Source organism: Pseudochaenichthys georgianus, chromosome 5 (assembly GCF_902827115.2).
Source record: "Pseudochaenichthys georgianus chromosome 5, fPseGeo1.2, whole genome shotgun sequence".
Taxonomy (NCBI): Eukaryota; Metazoa; Chordata; class Actinopteri; order Perciformes; family Channichthyidae; genus Pseudochaenichthys; species Pseudochaenichthys georgianus.
This window is the reverse complement of record NC_047507.1, coordinates 16,135,233-16,161,177: the sequence shown is the minus strand read 5'-3', so window position 1 is coordinate 16,161,177 and position 25,945 is coordinate 16,135,233. Positions and strand designations below refer to the sequence as shown.

General features: G+C 40.4%; 3 protein-coding genes across 4 annotated transcripts in view; all 3 read right to left on the bottom strand.

Annotated features, from left to right (window-relative positions):
• The window catches only part of trim62.1 (tripartite motif containing 62, tandem duplicate 1), a 52,915-nt gene extending 42,317 nt beyond the window's left edge, over positions 1-10,598 (bottom strand). For both annotated transcript variants that reach the window (XM_034083332.1, XM_034083333.1), the window contains exons 1-2: positions 10,516-10,598; positions 9,014-9,574 (exon numbers count right to left, since the gene is read on the bottom strand). In XM_034083332.1, coding sequence (XP_033939223.1) covers positions 9,014-9,421 — 408 coding nt within the window. In that variant the 5' untranslated portion in view covers positions 9,422-9,574; positions 10,516-10,598. The remainder of the gene's footprint in view (positions 1-9,013; positions 9,575-10,515) is intronic.
• A 973-nt stretch (positions 10,599-11,571) lies between these two features.
• On the bottom strand, positions 11,572-18,284 carry tnfrsf1b (tumor necrosis factor receptor superfamily, member 1B). The gene is made up of 9 exons (XM_034084135.2): positions 18,077-18,284; positions 16,568-16,673; positions 14,425-14,550; positions 14,160-14,318; positions 13,655-13,748; positions 13,295-13,575; positions 13,087-13,182; positions 12,222-12,292; positions 11,572-12,141 (listed from the first exon to the last, which is right to left on the bottom strand). The coding sequence occupies exons 1-9, from the start codon at positions 18,125-18,127 to the stop codon at positions 11,806-11,808; spliced, it is 1,320 nt and encodes a 439-aa protein (XP_033940026.1). The 5' UTR covers positions 18,128-18,284; the 3' UTR covers positions 11,572-11,805.
• Positions 18,285-20,256: 1,972 nt separating this feature from the next.
• On the bottom strand, positions 20,257-25,336 carry miip (migration and invasion inhibitory protein). The gene is made up of 9 exons (XM_034083492.2): positions 24,990-25,336; positions 24,238-24,443; positions 23,897-24,002; positions 23,700-23,811; positions 23,512-23,591; positions 23,292-23,418; positions 21,643-21,739; positions 21,359-21,463; positions 20,257-21,259 (listed from the first exon to the last, which is right to left on the bottom strand). The coding sequence occupies exons 1-9, from the start codon at positions 25,225-25,227 to the stop codon at positions 21,137-21,139; spliced, it is 1,194 nt and encodes a 397-aa protein (XP_033939383.1). The 5' UTR covers positions 25,228-25,336; the 3' UTR covers positions 20,257-21,136.
• Positions 25,337-25,945: the final 609 nt, after the last annotated feature.

Genomic DNA, 25,945 nt, shown 5'->3' with positions numbered 1-25,945 from the left:
GGCACCCCTGGTTTAAGGCATTGCTTGAGCACTGAGTAAAAAAACTAATTCTGTACCGTTATAGTATTGAGAAGTCTTAAACCAAACAGGCTTCCTTTAGGTTAAATATACTGAAGGTGATTAAGATCTGTCTTCAAGAATACATTATCTCTGGTTTACTTCTAATTCCTAGGCAAACCAAGGCCATATTCAGTCAATGCATTGTGTGATCTGTCCTTGGCAAACAAAAAACTGAAAATGAAGAATACCGGCTAAATTATCACCAGAGTCCTAAAGAATTAGAGACACAAAGTAATCAAACATTTCAAAGCTAATTCTCTTGTGTCAGCCAGACATAAGCAACAATTACGAGAAGTCAATCCAGCAAACAAACCAACCGCCTCTGCCTTTTATTTTTGAAAGAGCAGTTTTCTTTGTCATTTGAATTTATGAGCGTGCTGATGAGACCGATGTTCTTACTTGACTTTTTCCTGATTAAAGCTGTAACATTTTCACATCCCTCAAAAGTATCTGACAGCTCACACTTTAATGCTTGACGTATGCCAACTTGTTTTGTAGCTGCAGTTATAGTAAGACACAGCGGATAAGAGCTTCTGCTAAATGCTGTGGACAGCTGCTGGAGCAGGAAACCTCTGTTAATGTGCAGAGTGGGCGCGATGATGAGCGGGGGAAGCAGGGTGAGGACAGACAATACAGCTGGCTGCTCCCCACTGATACGCCTGACCCTGGATGCATACTAAATGCATCATGGGAAACAAACAAGCTCTAAGAATACCTGGCCAGAGAACATTTAATTGACCATATATCACTTAAACAGGCAATTTAGGAGTAATGGTGTTTAAAACACCTAATGGGGAAATCTATTGTTATGCAGGCCAAACCAGTGCAGGCCTGCAAAACCTTATTCTCTTTCATTTGGTGCATTCCTCTTCTGCACATAAAGAATACATTTTTTATTTTAACACACATTTTCACCTCTCGACTCTAATTATACAAATGTTTTGCAAAGAACTGATGATTAATTTTACACCATTCCCCTAATCCTGAAGCTAAAGCTCGACTGAGACTGAGCACCTGGCTGCCTATTAATTAATCATGTCCCTCTGCACCTGGAATTATCAAGAACCACAGGTTTTTAGGTAAATAGAAATACACCTCGACTCCCTCATTTAGACAAATTAGCTATTTGACAAGTAAACATGCTCAGGCTCTTTCCTCTACCCTTCCCAGCGACTTGTTAGCTCAGGGAGTAGGTCAGACCTGAGTCTTGCTGATTGGAAGCTGTAAATGAGGACTCCTATCAGCGGCATGTATAATTAAATCATCTGCAGCAAATCACGAACACTGGGAATTACAGAAGATTACAGCCCTGTCCGGCCCTGCCCAGACCCACGAGAACAATGGCCTGTAATCAGTCTTCATTCCCCAGCTAATCAAGCCGAGAAGTGCTCAGGGTCTCACGGCTGCAGCGGCTGGGTACAGCAGTTCACATCTATCAAAATATTAACCTGACACTGACAAACTATAAGGCAGTGAAGCCTTAATAAAAGCAGCTCTGCTCAACACGCATGGGTTTTTCAAACATTTACAATGGTCTTAAAACTGTCTCTACGGAGAATTCCTCTTTCTCAAACTCTCATTTCACATTCACCACTTAAAGGCTTCTAACCTCTCAGAGAGGAAATGCAAAATCGTTCATTGCTGCATCTTTTTCATTTAATTAAATCTTTATAGCGGTGTCACTTGTGTGCAGGACACTCTCCCTGCTGATCCGTCTTACATCAGGGAGGTCCAGGCTGAGCCATTAAGCCCCAGTTTAAGCTGTGAAACAGAAAACAGTACTTCCCTTTTCATCCACTGAGATGACCAGAAAAAGAAAAAATATCTCCTCCACAGCAGTGATTCTTCCTCTCCTTTTCTGGCCTGCCAGACCAGTTACGGCACGCACGGCAACACTATGACGTCCTACAGGTTTGACTGGCTGATAGATACATGACTGACATACTCCGCAATCATTTATAAGGAATCATTGGGATGCAGTATCATGTGGGAGCTTGGGTATGTCAAAAGAAACGAGCCAGTTTACTGTGAAAAAGATATGACATACAATGTTTACCCTTATAGTTCTTTATTTGATAGTGTGTTCCATCTGTATTCCACTTACTTTATATAATAGTTTGGCAAAGGAATATGGACACCATAAATAAAGAGAGGGAAAGATATGGGGACTAAAAACTTAAAATCTGGAAAATGTAAAGTATAAAACTACATTAGATGAATGTATTGGACTATAGGAAACAAAAGGCAACAAAACTGGCAAATTAATTGTACAAATCAAATCTTCAACTATGGTTTGTGTGTTAGTTTACATTTATTATCTTATTTTAGAATATTGCTCAACAATCATTACTTTATAGTTAATGGAGAACAAAATTATTTGAGGTTCCTCCTGCAGCTTGAAGAGCTTTACAAGAGGACCTTAGCTTTTGAGAATCACCTTCTAAACTTAAGGTGGTTCTTAAAATGAATGTCCCGCTCTTCTTAGCCTTGAAATAATCCTGAAAGCAGGTCATGGTTTCTTTTACCTACAAATATTTTACCAGCATCTTTCCTGCCATCTATTAAAACTACTAGAAAACTCATGTCAAATTGCAACACTAGCCCCTCTATGCAGAAGCCTATATAATAATTTCCAATGCACAACAGATGTGTTGACATCACAAGATTTTCTTTACATGTGGACGCAGCATCAGGTCTACTTTCTCCAATTAATGCAGCCGATTATCTGCTGATCTGACAACAGCATGGGCTTAAGTCCTGCCTCAAGCATCATCATTGCTATCAGTATAAGTGCAGTACGAGCTAGTATTTCTCTGGATGAGGATATTATGTCAGCGCTCCTCTAATGGAACATGACTGTTCTGTCTTTCCCCATGGCTTAATTTCCACATGAACGCAGCCTATCTGCCACACCAACCGGACTGACCGCCAAGCTGGACAAACTAATTTGTTTGGAGTGGGTGGGTGGGGGGAAATTAGCAGGGTTGGGGACTGGCAACTAGCTTCCTAAAAAAATGATTGCTTACCAAACAAGATCTGTGGCGTTTTATAAACCGTATACCTGTGATTACTGAGAGAGAAGACGGCCGGGAGAGGAATAAAAAGACAGAGAGAGAGACAAAGAAAGATGGTGCTGCTAGAGAAAAGGAGAGCAGTCTGAGGCGAGCCACAGGGGAGATGGCAGCCGTGGTGGGTGCCCTTGAAATTGCCTGACTCATTACTGCTGCGGCACGGCCATGCGTGGTGATGGCAGGCTCAGAGAGAGAGAGAGAGCTCTTGGCTGGGATCTGACAGTGGGAGAGTGAAAGACAGCCCTGTTTTTAAACCACCAGAGGAACACTTCAAAGGCTGGCGTGCTCATTCTCCCTTTTCAAACACCATCGTTTTCTACACTAAGGCAGAAGAGAAAAAGGCTAATTCGTTATCATGAGTAACCCCTCTGTTTTTTGTTTGATAGGGAGGACATATGTAGGTATATCGAATCGAATACAGCACACAGGTGCATCTGGAAACTTTGAGTGACAGGTCTGTGTGGGTGAATCAACTCCACAGTAATCATTTCTTAGGCTGCGTGGGCTTTAGTTGAACTAGGACCCGCATTATTGCACAGCTGCTATACCATTTATGGCGTCTATACTCAGTGGAACAAAAGTTTAGTCCCCAAATGTACATAGATAACCAGGGGCGGGGAGTCCCATTTCCCTTCTTGTCAGGTCTTATATCGCTGTCAAGTAGAGCGGAAACCCAGCAGGATGGGTCAGTCTGTCCCAAAGCTGCGGCCAATTGCAGCCCACTGACAGCCTCTATCATCACTATTAAGGCACAGTGGCTGCTATGGGTTCCACTTTGTCCTCGGCAGGAGTTGAACTTCAGGCCACAGTGGTGTGATAATAAGTCCACAGCCTCGTCCAACTCCAATCAGGGCTATAGTGATCCAGCCAACCTCTATTTAAGATGGCGCCAGTGCTCCAAGTGTGGCATTACTGAGAGAGGGAACTGTAATCTCATCACCATTAACCATGTTGCCTAAAACAGGCACAAGATGAAGGAAGTGGCTCTGTGGATAGGAGAGTCTGGTTCTATGGTTTTAATGAGTTCAGAGTAAGATTGACTGGCCAAAACAATGTCACAACAAAATAACTTAAAATGATAAGACTGCTGTGTGGGTTAGTATTATCTAGACTAGAGGTTTCTAGGACTGATTCGGATACGTTTAAAGTTTCTGTCAAATAGATCGAGATCTGAAATGTTTTTGTGGGGAATTGGAGATTTTGCATTTAGAGTGCTTTCTGCTCTTGTACATTACATGCAAATGGTGTTTAATGCTGTCCTATATGACAGTGGGAATAAAACGCTTCCTAATCAGAATGCATTAGTTCCCTGTGAGATCTGCGCTCCTGACGCAAAGCCAGAGCCGCATACAAATCCTCCTAAATCCTACCTTAATGCCCTGTATGTTCATAAATATGGTGCGCAAGCAAGCAATTATCTGAATGGTGAATGTTTGCCAGATGTGTGCACGTCACCCTGCAACGGTGTCGGTCCTGGATGTGTTTGTGCATTACAGTTTTGACCGCAGGAGTGTTTACTGGAGGAAAAGGATGCTAGCAGCAGCAGGTAAAGCTTTCAACATACACTGAACAAAAATATAAATGCAACACTTTTGTTTTTGCTCCCATTTTAAATGAGATGAACTCAAAGATCTAAAACATTTTCTATATACACAAAATAACCATTTCTCTCAAATATTGTTCACAAATCTGAAAAAATCTGTGATGGTGAGCACTTCTTCTTTGCCGAGATAATACATCCCACCTCACAGGTGTGGCATATCAAGATGCTGATTAGACAGCATGATTATTGCACATTTAGGCTGGCCACAATAAAAGGCCACTCTGAAACGTGCAGTTTTGCTTTATTGAGGGGGTCTGGGGGGGTCCGAAAACCAGTCAGTATCTGGTGTGACCACCATTTGCCTCACGCAGTGCAACACATCTCCTTCACATAGAGTTGATCAGGTTGTTGATTGTGCAATCAACAACATGCTGCAACATGAGGTGATGGTCGTGGATGAATGGCACAACAATGGGCCTCAGGATCTCGTCACGGTATCTCTGTGCATTCACAATGCCATCAATAAAATGCACCTGTGTTCGTCGTCCATAACATACGCCTGCCTGCCCATACCATAACCCCACCACCACCATGGGCCACTCGATTCACACGACGCCGCTCACCCACACGACGCCACACACGCTGTCTGCCATCTGCCCTGAACAGTGAAAACCGGGATTAATCCGTGAAGAGAACACCTCTCCAACGTGCCAGACGCCATCGAATGTGAGCATTTGCCCACTCAAGTCGGTTACGAGGGCGAACCGGAGTCAGGTCGAGACCCCGATGTGCTGTGTGATAAAACTGAACATTTTAGAGTGGCTTTTTATTGTGGCCAGCCTAAGGCACACCTGTGCAATAATCATGCTGTCTAATCAGCATCTTGATATGCCACACCTGTGAGGTGGGATGGATTATCTCGGCTCACTATCACAGATTTTTTCAGATTTGTGAACAATATGAGAGAAATGGTTATTTTGTGTATATAGAAAATGTTTTAGATCTTTGAGTTCATCTCATGAAAAATGGGAGCAAAAACAAAAGTGTTGCATTTATATTTTTGTTCAGTGTAGCAACCGGAGTCAAGGCCTGAGGTCAGTGGAGTGACATGCCAGGCTAAGAGGCTTACGGCCTGCCACAGTCTAACCAAAGGCTGCCCTCGTCAGTGGACACTGGCCAGCCAAACACACTGTCATCACACAGCTGACCGTGCCATGACATAACAGAAGTGCTGTATATCTAAACTCTTTGGGAATCTAGTGTGCTTGAAAAGATCAAATCCAAGGCTTTGATAACTTTAATGTGGTGTTAAAGTGTTGAAAAGCTTATGTCGACTATAAGCCATTAATGGATGCATGATGATGGTTTACATGGATAACATTTATCACCCAGAAAATCTGTTCGTTTGACCAAAGCAGCTCTGGATCAAGAAAGAATACTTTTATATGCGTCTGTTTTTCATCACAGTGGCTGAGCTTAAAGGTTAGTGTGGAAATTAGATTTTGTATGTCTGATTGTGACATACAGTACACAACCGTCAGTGTTGAGATGAGTTACTGTAACAACAACAATTGACGGAGGACATGTCCGTGTCATCCTGCTCCGCTGGGAAGTAGGGTGAGAGGATGACGTAACTTAAGAGCAAACACTGCTGGGAAAATGGACAGTAATAGTGGACAACTATTGCTCAACATATTTAGTTTAGTTTTTTTACCCATAGTCGTTACAGAATAATAAATAAGGTTATTTGATAATACGAAATTCTCCTCCCCATCTTTGTGAGATATTGTGACAGAAGAGTTGTGCAGAACCACACATGATGAATTACATCACGCTAACAGAGACACAGGAGAGAGCAACATATTGAGACATAGAAGCAGAGACAGCTTACGCCAATCCCAAATCCCATGTGCCAAAGTGCCAAAGAATTCAGCTCAAAAAACAAGCTTTGGCTCTCAACCTACCAAATCCTTACCAGTCTCATCTCAAAACGTTCCCACCCAAGAAAAACCTTAAGATTCATTTTTAAAGAGGCCACCAAGCTGGCACGGCATGAAGCCCTCTGGCCCAGTTAGTCAAAACACTGGAGCTGATGCTGCTGCACTTTAACACATCCTCCCCATGTTGTTTTGGCACTTCAGTGAAGCATTGTCGAGCATCATGCTAAAAGTGTGTGCCTGCAGGCGCAGCTCTCACACATTTGTTTTTATCTGACACCCAGCTCCTGCCTGCTCTCTGGAAGGAGAAATTAATAATAAGTTAACTTGTAAGTTGTCCGATATCACAGAGCATCACTAACACAGGCTTCTTAATTCAAAAAATAAACATCACAGTTACAGAAGACACATTCCTAATAACATTAACTTTGTAAAGTCAAACGAACGTGACAGAAACATAATTGTAACACCATCTGCTGCCTTGTTCTGATGTTTGAGTTTGCCTGCTTAGATGAGGAGAGGTTACGTAACAAACCACCCCACTTGTAGATCTGAAAAGACGAGTATGCCAAGCTCATCATGGGACACGGTTGTGTCCGATGGGGCCTCTGTGTGCTCGTACTCTCTTTCAGTTTTGTGGATCTGAGAAGCCCCCAAAGCTCCTGCCAGAATACAAAATGCCAGAACACCGCCTTGAAAAGAGCTCCAAGCTGAGGGACAAGCTGCCTGATGTCCAAGAAAAGAGAAACATCTTGTGCTGGGCCTAATTACTTCTGCTTACGATTACACGGTTTTAACCTTTAAAATTAAAGAGCATTGATGTTCACAGCGCGGTTAATTATATTTAATGAAAAAAACAGAAGGGCACCACAAGCTCTATACTTCCCACTAACCACATGACTATGTTTACATGTAATCTACTAATTTAATTAATTATTCTTGCCTTTTATGCTTTAATTATCTCCTCACAAACACCACAATGGAGTTCATGTAAAGTCATCTATTTATATGCTGATTTTTGCAACTTTCTTTTTTTTACCAAAAATATTCAAAAATCAGACTTAGTTCATTGTGCACAAAGAATTTGAGGTTTCCAAACTGTGATTTGCTTCTCTTTTTTTCTCAAAGAGCTGTTAATAAGCACAACATCAGAATCTCTGAACACTCATACATGGCGTCAGCTTTGAGTAAATAAATCCTATTTATCAATTCTGTCTCATTATTTCTTCATCAGATGGAATTTATCATTCAGCTGCAGTCTCCATACATACCTGCTCATACAGAGCAGTGAGCTTGACAGTGTCAAAGATACAATTTCAGCCTAAGGTCAAAGTAATGACAAGTCGATCTTATTGATACAGTCTCTTCAGCAGGGGGCAACTCAAGGTTACAGTGTCTTTGAAATGTTAAAAATGCTGACCTACAGCAAAGCTGATAGTACTGCATTAACCTCAATATTAAGAAGTATTAGCGTAACTGTGAAACCAAAAGCACAGATTATATTAGTGTCATCCACACTAAATGCTGAGCTTCAAAACAGCATGGCTGTGTAAACAATCGACATGTTGGCATGTTTCTTATCAGAAAGTTTATGTCTGCCAAAAAACTGCAAACCAAATGGTTTGTATGTTACCTAGAGCTGATCTCAATATCTTCATTGGTAATAATAACAGACTTAAGAAATGAGACTGACTACACAACATTAGACTGGAATGTGTACATACTGGAGCAGAGAAGGAACGGGATTAGGAGCTTTGTTTCACAGTTATTAGATTTTGGCGCTGTGGGAAAGGAATTATCCAAACATTGAGAGGAGTGCAAACACTGAACCATTCCTGTCAATGTGGAAAACATGATTCAGTGTTAACACATATGAAACATTAACATAATCTTTGTAAGGAATCTCATATCAAAAATGTCACTGTCATGAAACATATTATTGATCTTAATTTAAAAAGGATCTGTTGTTGTTTGCAATAAAAAAAAAAACTTTCTGCGTTAAATATCCTTACTTCCAAATTCAAAATGAGACAGACCGCAAGTATTATAATTTATCGTATACACACACACTTTAAAGATATATCACTCAAACCACATTTTCGAAAATATTTCCAGAATTTAGCCTTTAAAAAAGAAATAATTGCAGGCAATATAAAAGCCTGGTTTCACATTTATTCACTCCCCAGTACCTATGCCACTTAAAGTTCTCCTAAGCAAAGCACAATATTTCCAAACCTTCAGTGTCGCTGCTCTGTGGCAGTGGAGGACTGAACTGTCTGGGCAGCTCCATTGGCGAAATGAGTGCATCTGCTTGAATGTGGCACTGAGTGTTGATAGGTTTTGACAACATGTTAGCTTCACCCTTGCTAATGAGCTGTCAGAGTGTGCCTGCCATTACTAACCTGTATCTCCTCAAAAGCCTCGTCAATAGTGGTGACTTGGTGCTGCTCGTGTAGCGCTGGCTCGTCGCAGAAAAAGCACACCAGGCTTTTGTCGGTGAGGCAGAAGAGCTTGACCTTCTCGTGGTCCTTGCAGGGGTATGAGCTCCTCTGAGCGTTGAGGATGGCGTCCAGCGGGAAGGCTGAGTAGCGCTCCACAATGTTGGACAACTTGAGGCTGGGTGAGAGATGAGGATCGGCGAAGGTCCTCCGGCACTCAGGACAGTCCCTTGCTCCGTGGAGCTCCTGCCTGCTCCAGTGCTCAGTGATGCACTTCCTGCAGAAGTAGTGCTCGCAGCCGAAACTGACGGGGTCCTGGTAGATGCTGAGGCAGATGGAACAGAGGAGCTCGTCCTTTAAGCAGCAAGCCATTTGCAAAGACGGAGACTGAGTGGCATCTACGAGGGCAATGTTTTGGAGCTGAATGTACTTAGTTTAATCTTCAAGTCAGTGGTTTACTGCCATGTGGGGGTGCACAAGACAAGATGACAAGATCCTCAGGAATCTTCCGCTTCAACGTCTCTGCTGAAATACGACAAACACAAACAATTAAAATAATATTGTTATACACGTCAGTGCATGGGCTAATGCATTTCAACAAACAGATCATTAGCAGGAGCTGATTACAGTAACCAAGAGTTAATGCCGTCACGTTTTAGGTAAAAACGGGAATCACTTGAAAAATCACTTCTTTTAATCCGAGTATTGTTTTCTTAGCATTTCAATGTAGTGTATTGAACACCTTATGGGGTTTGAACTGCAGGATGGACAGTCATAATAATAACTAATCTTAAAATATCCCCTTGTCTTGGAACATTTTATTTTATCAACTTTCTCTTTATTTATTTTTCAGACCAAATGCTTTGCTGCATCAGAAAACAATACCTGCGGAATTGATCAATCTAGTTTCATTTTGTGAGCAAGCCCCTTACCTGAGGTAACATCTAAATATGCCAATGCTTTTATGAAAATACTTTCCCACCCTGCTACACCCTTTTCCCCTGTCATTGTGGAGGATCTGTTGATTTCCAAAGCAAACTGTCTGTACCAACCAACATAACAGGGAAACACCTGCAGCGGTATTACCCCCGCTGCTCTCTTTCTCCTATCCCGGTGTTCAAAAGCTTCCTTTGAATTCCCATTAGAAAGCCGACTGGCTTTAACAACCGAGCCCTTGTTATGTCTTAGCATCTACCACATACTGTAGAGACACTATTTGTGCTATATCTTAGCATACATGCTTTTTTTTTTTTAATTGGCTTTCTCCACATTGCTTGCAAGCTGGATTTGTAAACATAACAGACCACACCGGGAGGATGAGAGGGTAAAACACACAGAAATGGTGCGAAACTAATTGAAAATGCAATACATTTTAAAAGTTGGATTCAGGGAAGGAATGTTAGCGGTAAAGTTGTATTTATATGACAACTGATAATCGAAAGAATGGGGGGGGAGCCTGAACTCACCGACTTCTTCACAGCAACATCCGTGGCTCCAATGCAAGTGTACTGTCTTTCAGGAAGGCGAGCAGCTCACAGCGGCAACAGACGCAACCAACTGCACTCAACGGAGGGGGGGTTATTAAACATATTCATTACAAGATAACTGCTTTGTGTTGATAAATACGTAACGAAAAGGAATGTGAGATAATCTATTACTTAACTCAGAAATGTAAGCAATTGAATTACTATTTACAAGCCTAAAATAGCATTATAAATGTAACCTGTAATGTAGTGTAACTTCATCGACAAATGGAGTGGCTCAAATTTCCTCAATCTCGTATTAGCATTGCTGCCTAGCTACCTTGATTACAACAAATACACAGGCTAAAATACACGAAATGAAACTTGATTCGTTTGACAAACTGTTTGACCCCATTACAAATATAAGCGTATGAGTTGACATGAGAATGGACAGTCACTAGTGTTCACTGTTAAACGCGTTAATGGGCCGAAGGAGAGGGGCTTCGGCGGGCTGCAGTGTTCGCCTTCAGCCAGCAGATGTCAGCAGAAAACACCTTATTCGTCCCGGTGCAGGAGCTGGAGGTCCTATGTGCTGTAATACATTTGGATACATTAGTGAGTCCCAAACTTTATGGGAAAAGTCTCTCACTGTTGTGTATGTTGTCTTCAGTTGTAGACTATTACCAATTAGTAATTGGTATTTTAATCAGAATCAGAATACCTTTATTTGTCCCACAGAGGGGACATTTAAAAAATACAAATACATTTTAGGTGAATATCGTAATTGAATATACTGAATAATACGATTTCACTACACTTCAAATGGCAATAGTACATTTTACTTGAGTCCAATTTTGTAAAGCTGTAGTTTGTTTTCAAAAGATGTGTTTGTTAACAATACATAGGCTACGAGTGACACAAATAATATACGTAATGCATTATCAGAAAACAAATGACCCAAAAAGGGACCAGTTTCAACATGACATTTTAGTACAAAGCGATGCATTAGAAGTAATGTAATACAATCAATCATAATATAAAAACTGACAGCTTCTCGGCTGCCTTTTTATTGTATAATTTATTGCACATACACCACTGAAGTCAAGACTATATTTACATTTGTATTTACTGTATATACATATAAACATATCGACAATTGATTACTTTGAGATGGAAACCAAGCTTCTCTTGTTGTCTTCATAAAGACTTGTGACTAAAGTGCATCTCTTAACCAATCAGATTGTTTTCAATGTTGCAACATGACAGAAAGAAAAATAAGGATTTATCAGTCTCTCATGCCGGTGACTCTTCATGTGTGTAACTTTCATCCTCCTGCACTGACATCAGTGATTCTTTTCCGGCTTCTTGTTGCGGGATGCTTAACAACTCCTCTTCATCTCTAAACTGGAGTTGAGACTCTATATGCGTGCCATTCGGTGTCCCACAAGACCCATGTCCTATGTTTACAGTGATGTTGACAATGGGAATGGTTGTCAGAGGGCTGATGACCTGAGGGCTGGTGGGCTGAGAGGAGGACTGTGGGGGGACGCTGGCCTGGGGCCTGACGGACTCCATGTCGGATATTAAAGTCATTAAAGGCTGGGTTTCCCTTAAATAACCCTTATTGATCTGCAATAGAAAGGAATGAAAAGGTTAATTCTCAGTGTTCTGTTTAACAGGTATTGAAAAAAAAAGAGAGAAAGACTCACTTTATCCCCACTTTCACAATTTCCATTTGCATCCACTCCAGGAGGACATTTTGGAGCATCTGGGTTAAAAACTGAGTAAGCAAAGAGTCAGATAGGGAAAATGTGAGACCAACAGCTCCTGATAAAGTTGATGACAAATAAGGGTCATTATCGTCCTGAAGATAAATGTAACATGTATACCAGGGCTATTCAATTGGCGGCCCGCGGGCCAAATCCGGCCCCGGGGTGATATTTACTGGCCCTTTGAGTATAATGTTAAAAAGTAATCTACTTTTTATTTTTTAAAGATTTTTTTTGTGCCAGAGTGTCTTTATTCCAGAGAGGGTGTTAAATTGAGAGATAGGGGGGAAGACAATGCCTCAAAACTTCGGCGGGCTCGGGTTTCGAACCCACCTACTAGCTACTGTAGTGACAAACTGTCATTTATTGCATCTCTGTGTGAATGATTACATAATTTCACCTAAATTACATCAAATGAAATGATGTTTATGGTTAAATTAGCTTCACATGTAGGCCTACTAAGTTCTGAACATGCCATTTAGATATATAAAGGCCTTGGGGCTATGTTGTTTGATTGAATTAAACACAATATATATGCACTCCACTATGCTGTTGTAGTATTTACTGTATCTGAAGCTCTTAATATGATTTCTCATATACATGATTGAAGGGGAAATATTATGAGAAACTAGATTTGCAGTGCTTGTGCACAAACATTTGCATGTAGGTATATTCAGAAAGATAACATAAGGTAAACAATGTGTTTTTGATCAATAAAGAATGTGAACATCTTCTCAAAATTGAATTATGAACCTAGAAATTAGCATAATATGTGCCCTTTAAAAGAAAATCAGGATGCAATTACCTTTCTTCCAGCGTGGCTTACAAAGAAACAGAAGAATGATAGCGATGAAAACAAGTAATCCAATAACACCGGCGAGGACCGCAGGTACCATAGAGTCTAACACACAAACAACACATGGGCAGAAGGGGGAATGATAAACCAATGATTAGACCTCACAATTTTCTCAGCATGACTTCATTTGAAACATTAAATCAGTTAGTTGCCGTACCCAGTGTACTGTCAGGTGCTGAGCTTGTTGGGGGGGGGTTTGTGGAATAGATGAATACGTCCCCTGAAGCAGATGGGCTTAAGGACAGTGTGGAGTCTGGCGGACCACGTGTAGTTTCAGAGGTCACTAATAATGTACTCATCACTTCAGTTGCAGTTGTGAACAACATCTCAGTGGGGGGATTTTTCGTTGAGGTTTGTGACTGCGTGTTTGCATTTGGGGGCTCACACATCGTGTCTGAGGTCGCATCGCCTTTTTTGACAACAACCCTCCCATAGCAGCTGCAGAGAAACAGAGAGAGAGAGGTCAAAGATCTGAGCTCCAAACAGCTGAGTATAAACGTGATTATTCTTCACTCACTTTGTGTGAGGCTGACAGTGGTCAACAGATGAAACTGTGTCAGAGAACGTCCCATTTGGGCACCGTTCACACCTCACATTGGAGTCTCCTGTCCCTGAGAGAAACACCCAAAACACCAACATTTCACTTTCAGGCATCACATGACATTTTAACGCTATGATACATCCTGTCTGTAACATGATACATCCTGTCTGTAACATGTTATCAATTGGTGGTTGATTAAGACCTTTGAGACGTGTATGTAACAACTTTTATGATATGATATGTATTACAGTATACATAAAAAACATTGAAAGTCAATTGGAGATGTCTTGACATTTATATGAGTCCTTACTCTATAAACTTTAACTCTATTCTTGATACATGCAATATCCAGTAATTGATTATCAGATCTCACACAAATTGGATTTTGCAATTTATGTCTAAATTGAAACCAGAATATTTAGGAACTACATGTAAGGTAAACACACAAACAGTGACGATTGAAAAATACTAGTAGCTGTACCTGGACTAAGCATTCCCCAGCCAGCTCCGCATGTCTTGTAATTGTGACATGCTGTGCAGTGTTTGCCATCAAATCCCATGATGCAATACTTTCCAGGCTGACACACACACCTGGACCTTGAGGAAGAGGAGCAGCTTTGGGCCTCTTGCAGACCTTTGCCTTGTTAAATGTAGAAAAATATAGTGATAGTTGTTAAAAAATAACAACAATGAATTATTTCCTCCAAAATGTTATATTCAGAGATGTTCAGCACAGCTATACTCACCTATTTTACATTTGAGACAGGTGGCGCAGTTTGGAGCGTAGTTCCAGTTCTCCATGTACTGGCGCGTTGGACATTCTTCACACACAGTTTTATTCGTTTCTGAGCATTTTTGTTTCCTTTTCTGTCCTGTGAGAATATGTACACGAATGAATCCACAATAATACACATGTCAAGGCATTTTATAACAGCACATGAGCATTGCAAATTCAAAATGACCATTAACAGACAACAATATAAAGTTTTAAAAGATACATTTCACATTTGTCTCACGCAATTCGGTGTATATCATAGTGCCACACTTTCTTGATTTTCCTGGTTAAAAGATATCATCCCATCTTTATGCCTAAAACAGTGTTGCTCTTCATAGTTACAAATAAAATGTTGATACCTGTTTGTATCGCACCAAATACTGGTTAATATGTATTTTATGTCTCTGAAGGTTTTTACTATTTCTATACTTACATATTTTGGTACCGCTTCACAATAAGACTACCCTTATAAAGGGTTTACGAATAGTTTGTAATTCATTTATTAATTAGGTTGTGAACACTTTATAAATCATGAATAAGCTTTTATAAGACATGAGATAAACAGGGCAACTGTGACCGTTTGCTTGCCAAATAGTGAGCCCACACGTATCTGTACTCCTAAGCCTTATTAGAAATGGTAGTACCATTAACAAATGGGAATGTGTTTTACACTTTACAACAAGGCTCCCTTTTGGCAACTATAAATGTTAGTAACTCGTAAATAAATGGTCATAAAGAGATGCCAAGAAACATCAATATGGAAGGGGGGGAATCAACTCAGTGAACAACAGATACCAAGGATGCTGGCTGATGAAGAAGACGGAGTAAGCTAGTGCCAATATAAGGCTTAGTCATCTTGCCAAATAGTGAGCCTGTGTTGATGTATGAAAACTATGTTAGAACTGGTTTACAAATGGTTCTTAATGATTAATAAAGTGTTTACAACCTAATTAATAACCTAATTATAAACCCTTTATGAATCCTTTATAAGGGTAGTCTTATTGTAAAGTGGTACCCATATTTTTAATGTATAGTGTTGAAGATGTGCTCATTTTGAGTTCAGTAAGAGATGGAGACTTTGCAATTTAGTACACACATTTTACAGCTAAAATAAATACAAATTAACACTTGCTGCTACCCACAATCACTGAATGGAAGAGATGTGGGATGCAAAACAATTAACTCCACACTGAGTGGGAGAGATGAGGTCAGCAGGCACATGAGATGAAATTACTGTGTGAGCACATGCACAGTTTCCAGACTCCAATCTTTACAAGAACATTGGGAAGGTACAGGGATGACAGATAACGATAACATCTCAAAGGAAAATGCACACTGACAACATGCGTTTATTAATATGTATACTTTTGATTATGTTTCTACGTTCCTGAATTGCAACATTGCCGCACTGGCTGCACCCCCAACATAGTAGGTTATTTTGACAATCCGAAACTTCGCATTTAAACTGGAATTTTCAAAAAACGGACAAAAGTCTTGATTCATTTATGTAAATTCAGCTGTTTCTTTTTTGAAAAGTGAAATGTATTTTCAATAGATTCCTTGTCATGTGACCCAATGAGTCCAAATCAATGGAGCATTGTATTCTATGAAGGTAGATATGGTGCAAAATGCGAGAAAACCCAGATTTTTTTCCTGCAAGTGCTCACATCAGGTTTTATACGCTCTCGCATTTTGCACCATATCTACCTTCATAGAGACACACCTCTTTTCAAAAACACTTTAAATCACAAATGAATAAAGATAAGTGTTTGCTACTTGTTCAGTGTAATACAGTAATACAATTCTACATTGATTTGGAGTAACTGAGTAACAATGCATTGCATTTTTGAAAAAGAACATCCAACTTTAACAAATAATTGTCCTCTACGATAAACTACATTTGAGATGAAACAAGGAAATGGATAAATGTCACAGGAACAATAGGTGGTGTTTATCTTACCCAAGCTGGCTGACATCTGTCATCAAATCCCTTTCATTTTGTACAGAGACAGCTTTGTCTTTCAGTACAGAATGTAACTTAACATTGAGTCCATAAGTACATTTAAAATCTTCAGAAATTGCGATCGTTGCTGTGTTTGCAGGACAGCACTTACCAGGGGGGCATTTCTGGCAGCACAGGTCAGTTCCTTCTAACAGATACTCTGTTTCTGAGTTGAGACAGTTTCCATCTGTGTCTGCGTGATAGGGCTGAGAGCAGACCTATGGGAAATAGAGACGATAATTGAATGCAATCATCTTATGCATTTGAGACAAAGAGTGTATATTGTTTAAAAGCTCTGTTTAAAAGGAGCTGCATTAAGGCTACTGGGGGGCTTTAAGTTAACTAGTCATTTAGAAATTATGAGAAGCCACTTTTGTTCCAGACAGACATATTTCCTGGCAAGTAGCCTATAGTCAATAGGTGAAAGAGAAAATAAACACATTGGCCCATCTATATTTTTAATATAAATAAAAGCTTAAATCAGTGCCAAACTACCCACACCAGCGCCCACATCTTCCTTTCTAGTAATGCTGCTGGCCTGAGCTGCAGACTTCAAACAGGCAGTCATTGTTCTGAATTTGAAAGAGGTGCATTTCACCGCTATGGTCTTCCTCTCTAAAGAGCCTTCTAAAAATGTTCAGGCTCCGGACACTGCACACATGCACCCTTGCAGTAAAGCAGGAACAACCTCCCCCTACCACACATGCTAAATATCATGAACACATGCTGCTGAAACCGCAGTAATGATGTGCATGTGATGTGTATTGATATGCATGACACAGAGCAAAGTTGCTGATACACCTGTCCTGTGCACGAGAGTTGAAAGGCTTTCACCACAGTACCCTCCACCGATAAGCAGAAGAGAGAATATGCTGACAGAAGCAGTGTGTTTCTCGGATTACAGGAAACAGGAGGTGGGTTACAGTAGAAACCCTTGTTTCTGAAGCACATTCTTCTGTCGTGTGACCGCAGGTAGCAACGGATGTGATGATAAACACATGGAGCTCTGCGCTATTAATTACCTCGGCTTATCACAAAATAGTTGTTTTCCTTTTTCCCGTGGCTGCATGCCCACACTTACTTATCCTCATCAACAGAGACCGAAATGATACTGTAAACTAGTAGAATGGATGTTGCTTAATGTCATAACGTGATAATGAAAAGGCATCATCATCATGACCATGCACTCTAAACCAGATATTCAGACAGGTTCAACACATCAAAGTCAGATTACAGACTGCTGTAATGCAACATTGTGTCATACGGTGCAAAGCTGACATTGATACAGCAAAAAAACGTTTTAAAGAAATAATAAATTCCACTTAATTGGCTCCTGGACAGGTAACACAGTTAGCTGAACTAAAAACATATTTAAGAAATAAAATGTATAAATTAACATTTAAGAGTAATAGAACAGAGATCATATTACACCTTATTTACAGTAAATGCTGACTTTCCCTTTTTAGTTTCTCACTACTTTGAGTTAATTAAGGAAGTTCAACTATATTCAACAATTCACATTATGTTTGAAGTTAGTCGGACATCAGAAGAATCCGGATGTCCAGAGTCCTTATACACAGCAAACATGCATGACAGATTCACACACAGACACAAAGCCTACCTTGATAGTGAAGCCACTCAGGAGAACTAGCAGTACAAGTATTTCCTTCATTGCCTCTCTAAAGCAGGTTGTAAACTGTAGAGGACAAAGTCACCAGCGTGTACTTATCATGTTATAAAGGCGGGCCAGCAGTGCTATGAGGAGCCATTTCCTTGAACTGATTCGAGTGTTTGGAGGAAGGAAACAAGCAGGCAGGGTCTGAAATGCACTGAGATAGAGTTGAGATGGGGTTAAACACTCATGCTGTGCTCCCAGCTGATATTAAGTTTCTATATACAGGATAAAAACACAATTCAGAATTAATTATTTCATCTTTCTTTACCTGCAGCTGATTAGGGGAGCAATGCAATGGCTGTACACTCTTTGAAATGTACATAACATAGCATTTTAAAAGCATTTTAATAACTTTGTTGCTTTTTTTAAACCAAATCTGTTTGCATTAAAGTTAACATGATATAGTAGTGACATCATTAATTAATTAATAAGTTAAATGGAGATCAGCTCTGTCTAGGGTCCTATCTTAGAGATCCAACTGTTGGTGAATTGTTTGCAATACCAGAAATCCTTTCAATCCAAGAACAATATTAAGGTCTCACTGCTGGAATTATAAATACTGACCCCCCCCCTATATGACAAGTTATTATCTAATTTCACCATTCATTAATGAAGTTGAATAGCATAAAGGTTGCAAAACAATTCAAACATGAAAACTAGTACACTTTCTATGTTGCTCCCTCAGTGATTAATCTGCTTCTATCAGTGGCAAATTAGCAGAACTGACTCACTGTCTACCCAAACAGGAAGTGGACCTACTTGGATTTTCATTGTTATTTATACACATAGTTGTGTGTGCTGGTGTGCTGCATCAACTGTAAAAGCAAACGTTTTAGGCAGAATACGAATCAGGATATTAATCATTTCCAAGTATGGTTAAGAACCCGCACTGCTGTTTCAATGCTGTGGCAGAATATTGTGGTTAAAAATAACACAATACATGTATTTGTGTTCCACATAAGTGATTTCAGAAATCACTTTATCCAGAGGCTCTAAAGCAAACAATACATCACCAACTTTACACATTGAGCTCCCTGTGCACATGTGGGAATAAAGGTTTCTTTCATTGCACTCCAGGCACTACTGAGTAATGTAGTCAAAACATGTCTTCTTATAACCCAGCCACAGAACTGCATGTCTGCCAGATTCACGCCCCTATGCCCTGATCCTGTGTGAGATGTTGACATTCCACAACCCACATTTCTCTGGTACTCATATACACCAAGAGCATGTTCTAATGTAATTCTGATGTTTTGTTTTTTTAAATAATCATAAATACACAGTTCACTCACAACAGCAGAAGTGAAACCTTTTTGTTTTAGGTTTGCCAAATTAAATCATAGTATATTAACATATTCGATGGCAGACATGCTACCTCTTAAAATCAGGTATGAAAATACTGCCTGGCTTTATTCTGTCTTGCTGAAGTCACATTCTTAAATCAATATTCAGGGTTTTTCGGTCTGATGATTTGTTTACTGAACTGAGAATATAGAGCAGGCATGATGTCATTTGGTCTCAAGTGAGCAAGTTTCATATCCTGTTAACTTATGTGTCAAAAGGGAACATACGGCTGTCTGAGGGTTAAAGAAAGGTATTGAATTACAAAGAGAGCTAAACAATTCACGTTATTAGCTGCACTCAAGTTTTTAAAATGATGATAATCCCCTGGTTAACTCCCTTTGATTAAAACCAATCAGCTGGTACCTTTCAAATATCACTGAGGTTCTGAACACTTCTAAGTCTCTAGTGTTTGATGAAAGTTTATTGATCTTACATCTAAGATCTTTCAGTTTCAACTCCATATAATAGCCGTCCAATAAAAATGGGCAAAGCATAAAAAATGCATATAAGGATTTGAAGATATGATACGAGAACAATGATACACACTTCAGAAGCAGCATTTCCTTTCACCACTGCTTGTGGTATAAAAAAAAATCAATCACTAAGCCTCATTTCACACAAAGCTTCCCAGATGTGAGATAATGATGAGATGACGTGCACACTTCAGACACTTTGCTTTGAACAAGCTGTGTGTGCTATAACTTCAAAGAGAAGCAGGTTCCTCGCTCAACAGGAACTAAAAGAAATGCATAGATATGTTCCTGTTGAAGTGACTCACACCAAGAATAACAACACATTGATGTTTCCTTTCCTTGGACGTTTATTTTGTTGATTTAATCGAACGTGTCCAAACACATGTTGATATACTTAATTCTTCAAATATGTAAGACTGCAAGACACACATTGGAAAATCTGATGTGTCGTAAGTGGGATTGCTACAGGCTTTAGGTATAGGTTGGTGGGGTTTCCTGTAAATCATGCTTCTGTCTGACAGTCAGGAAGTGTCAAAGGAAGTTAGAAACAGAAGTATGTGTGAACCTGGGAGCCAAAGCAAACAGCTGGAAAGGGCAACAGAGAGGAATCACAATGACTTGTTCTGAAATGTACCATGTGCAATTCTAAACAGTCTGCACTGTGGGATAACATTATGAGCTGTTGCTTCACCTTCACAAAACTGCTGACACTCACATGTAGAGTCTAAATCTGTCCCAACTTGGAAGATCAGCAGTTTGATCACCGACTCAGCCAGTCAGCATGTTAAAGTGTCTCTGGGAACTACACTAAACCCCAGATGGCTTTGAAAGACATAGCCATTGGTGTGAGTGTGTGTGAATGTTGGCCTATTATTGTAAAAGTAGAGCGATATAAATGCATTTGCATTTACTGGTAAACTGGCTTGTAATTAGTCACATGACATGGAATTTCCATCTCAACTCATTACATTACATTTCAGCACCTGACATATTTGAAAAACATGTTTTAAATTAATCTATTCAAAAGAGAAAGCACTTACTACTGTTGTTTCATTCCCTTTTAAATCACTGTTTGTTTGTTTCATATTGAATGATAATACATGAGCATCAAAAAGGAAATAGTTTTGGGTGGGGACAAATGGCTAACAGGAACTTTTAGAATCACTTCAAAATAGCTTTTGATTGTCTGTCAGTGCAAAGGGTAAAATGTGCTTCCTAGTTGTCTTTTGGAGGAGAAGTGTTGGAAGTTGTGACGAGCCAAGCGAGACACATCGGAGGCCTGGTTTTCGGACACTTTGTGTGAAGAGAGATCCTGAAAAGTATGAAAAGCATCATATGAGAATATAATATGTCTGATTTAAAAAAGGTCCGGATTATTTTAGGTCGAGACACATAGCCTGTGGTGTCTCACCTCGAGTTCCTTGTTCTGTGACGTAACGAGACTGCTCCGCAGATCGAGGCTGCTGGGGGGGGGCAGCGTGCTCTGAGCTGTGTTGGACCAGCCTGAGAGACAGTGCTGGACAGGACCAGGGTAATACATGAAGATACAAATACTTTAGTGCACTGATAAAACTTAAGTTTAATTTATGACAAACTAAACAGAATAATAATATAGATTGGCATGTAAAGATCTCAGAGGGGGAATGGCACTTATTAAAAGTCATCAATTATCCTACAGTGGGGTCTCTTACTCACCGAAGGTAACCCAACACTATCAGAGGGGTCAAAACTGCACCGGCGATGAGCGTTGTATTTGTAAGGAGGCAAGAGGGTGGAGCGAGGGATGCTGACCCTTAAAAATAAAACAAAAGATAAAACACATGAGGCAATAGAACCGCTGCAACATTCATAAAACATGGTGCAAGTTGAATTTAAACTTCACAAAATGGTATTGTTGATTATAAGCATTATCTATTTAAAATACAACAAACAATACAGTTTTTGGGTTATTTTTCGGGGCAACCAGTGCCTTTATTACAGTGATAGATATGAAATGGGGAGCTCACCACCTCAATCTCAACCTTGACAAGACTGAACTGCTTTTCCTTCCGGCAAAAGATTGTCCCACTCTTGACCTGACAATCAACATTGGCACCTCTGTTGTTTCCCTGACTCAGACTGCAAGGAATCTGGGTGTGACCCTAGATAACAAACTGTCCTTCACTGCAAACATCGCTGCTACAACCCGCTGCTGCAGATACACGCTTTACAACATCAGGAGGATGCGTCCCCTCCTGACCCAGAAAGCCACGCAGGTTCTGGTCCAGGCTCTCGTCATCTCACGCCTAGACTACTGCAACTCCCTCCTGGCTGGTCTACCTGCATGTGCCATCCGACCTCTGCAGCTCATCCAGAATGCAGCGGCTCGTCTGGTCTTCAACCATCCTAAATTCTCCCACACCACGCCGCTCCTCCGCTCCCTCCACTGGCTTCCAGTAACTGCTAGAATCCACTTCAAGATACTGGTACTTGCGTACCATGCTGCGAATGGATCTGGCCCTTCCTACATCCAGGACATGGTTAAACCGTACACCCTAGCACGTGCACTCCGTTCTGCATCAGCCAAACGAATCGCTGCACCCTCGCTGCGAGGGGGACCCAAGTTCCCATCAGCAAAAACACGTGGGTTTGCTATCCTGGCTCCAAAATGGTGGAATGAGCTCCCCATTTAAATCAGGACAGCAGATAGCTTACACACCTTCCGGCGCAGACTGAAAACTCATCTCTTTCGACTCTACTTCGAGCGATAGAACTATTAACAGAGCACTTATATACTAATAAAGGACTGGCTTATCTAAAGCCAGTTGAGTAGCACTTGAAATGTTTTAGCTCTATGAAACCTGATGTACTTATATGATTCTGTTTTCTTCAAGTTTGCATCTTGTTGGTCGAACGCACTTATTGTAAGTCACTTTGGATAAAAGCGTCAGCTAAATGCAATGTAATGTAATGTGACATGTGGCAAATGGCTGATCCCGGTAATGCCTTTATGTGTGGGCATTGCATGAATTTGAAAGTCCTAGTCAAACTGTTCCTGCAGGAGTTTTCAACATTCTCAAATGATGGATCCTCAAAAAGACAGACGAGCAATTATTATTACATTTATTTTCACTTTGTAATAGTTAAACAATGGTTGAGAATACTAAGGGAACGGGTGACTCCTGGGATACCTGAGGATGCCTGACCATACACCTTGCCTTTTATTCTGCTTTCAAGACAAGTGTTTAAAAGAACACACTTAAACACACTTCCACTCCAGGTACCATTATCCTGTCGTCTTGTGCAAAGTGCTTTGTTGTTTCTAAGTTGTCATAGCTGGCAGTAAAGGTGAACATGATCATTACCTGATGAGAGCTGGATCAGCAGTAGTGTGAGGATTTGAGGATTTGAGCTCTTTGCACACAGGGCAGCTCTCCTTAGAGTGAAGTGGGACGGGGAACAGTCTGCTGTTAATTCTGTAAGAGAACGTACCTGAAAAAAGGAAAGCAGGCGTACATGAGAATTGCTTCTGCCATCATGAAAATAAAAATGGGACTAGGCCACTCAAATAAATAACCCTCTTACATTGATGAGTGTCAGTGCTGGCCTCTGGACCGTGTTTGTTGGTTAGCGGTGGCAAGACCGATTGGTACTCCTCAGGAAATCTATGAGAAGATCAAATTAATAGTAACTTAATGATGGCATCATCAATCACAGGCAGACCTAACAACAACAACAACACCAGTAAGTGCAATCAAGGGTGAAGCACTCACTCTGCTTGTGGGCTGTGGACACAGTCGTCTTTATTTAGTGATCGAAATGTGCGTAGGTCATTGAAGAACTCGTCAGAACGCTCTATCAAGGAGTCCTCAGCATCCAGGACTCCTTGGAGGGAACAAACATCACCTGTTAGGGCTCTTTTTAATGACTGTGTGTATCAGAAATGAACAGGAGGATCAATAAGGCATACCTGCTATCCAGTCATATCCCAGCAAAGGCTGCAAATGATGCCTGTCTGAGGCAGATATCTCTTCATATTCATCAGACTGAAATGTGACACGACTCTGAACATCCCCCTTTTTAAAAAACAAGCATGTTTCACTATCAGCAAATCTGCTATTTGAATGCATAGTTTCATACAAAGCCAACACACGGGCATAACATGCACAGTGTTAGGCTTGTCATTGTGTTTTTGTACTGAGCCAAATATAGGAAAATCAAGAAGGACTTTTGGAAACAGAGCAATTGTTTGACTCCAAATTAAGATTTTATTCTATGATCAAGGTGCTACACATGGTTCTTTTTTCTGACCTGTTCTTTGCTGTGATTTACGAGACAGGACTTGGTGATGGCTGGCCTCATATCCTGCAGCCTGCTGTGGACCAGAGGATGAACGTTGTTGCTGTCCTTGAAAAGGTCTGATGATGTTGTATGTTGAGCAGTCTCTTTTTTGTGTTTGGAGGTACAAGACAGTGTTGAAACAGAGCTCTGGGTGCCTATTCGTCTCTCACATGTATCTGATGGAGCACAGGGAACATACAATAATTTCTGGTGTTTGTTATTCCTCACATGCACATGACAGTTTTGCAGAGAAATGCAAAGTGATCAAAAATGTAAAGCAACCAAAATACAGTAAAAACGTCATAGCACAGGAAATAGCATAACATATCAGTAGTAAGGCCTAGTTTGACCAAACTTACTAGCTGTTTCTAGACCCTACAACCAAAGTGTCATACTTTTGATCTGATCTCTATCTCCAATATATTAAAGCTAGTTAGTGGTTCTCGAATTATGAAGTAGTTCGTAGTTTTTTTTAAAGTTGAACTACCTGTAGTGTCTTTTTTAAATACATTTTTGACAAAACATATGCATAGTTTACGTTTGAACTCCAAGCTAAGGATCTACCGTTTTATCGTTGCTCTAAAGTAAACAATATTATAGAAAATAGCACATCTTAGACGAAACACCAGTATTTGAAGTTTGCCAGCTCACTTACTTAGCTAATACCTGCAGACGTCTCTCGGGTATTTGACCTCGTTTAAAGAACAAAACGGTTTCATTACCGGAAAATCTCACGGTAGGTTTGGTGAGGCCTGCACGGGAAGAGCCCTGGCCTCCCCAGGTCAGGGTCCGTGTCTCCTCGGGGTCTCTCCTCTCCACAGCCTCGTCCTCTCTCTCCCTCTTGCGGCTCTGCCTCCTGCAGCCGCTCAGCCGCTCCAGTTTCTCTCTCTGCTGCTTCAACTGGTTCAACAAGTCTTTGTTAAGCTCTCTTAAAATGTCCACTCGGTCTGTGGAGGACATTCTTTAAATATAATACGACGTTAAAGAAAGTGTATCTAACTCATTGAGAGTGAAACAAAGAGCAAAAAACTCTTCTGTGATTTAAACAACCGGAGTCCATAACAACGTGTTGACAACAATGATTTGATTGGCTGTGAACGTTCTTCCCATCATGCCCCACACACATTTTGTATTCGAACTGCAGGACACAATGTTGAACGACAGAGGACGCTATTTACTTAATTAATGACTGGAGAAAGCTGATAGTGGTCAATGCATGGTTAGTAAGGTCAATAACATGATTGAAGAAATAGCACATTGTATGTGATTGTTGACGAGAATCTCATTGTCTGAATGTACTGCCTGAGAGTGTTTGATAACCTGAAAGTCAGCCTCTGTTAACCTATGGTGGTGGGCAGGGACGTGCACAGACATTTGGAGGGGCTATTGCTCTAAACTAGAAAAAGGGCCGCCGCCCCCCCTGAAAACGTAAGAACTGTTTATAAAAAAAATGAAAACCAGGAGAAAAAATTGTTTGCGGTCCATATCTCATTAACATATCTAATGTTAGTAACTATTAAAGATAAAATGTAGACAATTCTGTTTTAATGTAGTTTGACTATTGTAACTGCTGTGCCTTAAATAAAATCACTAATTGATTAAACCTGTTCAATACGCATTATTCTTATTCTTATCATTCATTATGATCGCAATAACGGTAAGGTATCTAATTACTTAT

What these genes read in the sequence shown, in the direction of transcription:
- tnfrsf1b (XM_034084135.2), bottom strand. Translation starts at nt 18,127, where the DNA reads ATGAAGGAAATACTTGTACTGCTAGTTCTCCTGAGTGGCTTCACTATC. An exon ending in CTGTCTCAAATGTAAAATAG is followed by an intron (nt 14,319 to 14,424) that starts GTGAGTATAGCT and finishes ACATTTAACAAG; the next exon opens with GCAAAGGTCTGCAAGAGGCC. An exon ending in TAAGCCACGCTGGAAGAAAG is followed by an intron (nt 12,293 to 13,086) that starts GTAATTGCATCC and finishes TTGCTTACTCAG; the next exon opens with TTTTTAACCCAGATGCTCCA.
- miip (XM_034083492.2), bottom strand. Translation starts at nt 25,227, where the DNA reads ATGTCCTCCACAGACCGAGTGGACATTTTAAGAGAGCTTAACAAAGAC. An exon ending in GGGATATGACTGGATAGCAG is followed by an intron (nt 23,812 to 23,896) that starts GTATGCCTTATT and finishes GTTCCCTCCAAG; the next exon opens with GAGTCCTGGATGCTGAGGAC. An exon ending in GCTGATCCAGCTCTCATCAG is followed by an intron (nt 21,740 to 23,291) that starts GTAATGATCATG and finishes TTTATTTTTAAG; the next exon opens with GGTCAGCATCCCTCGCTCCA.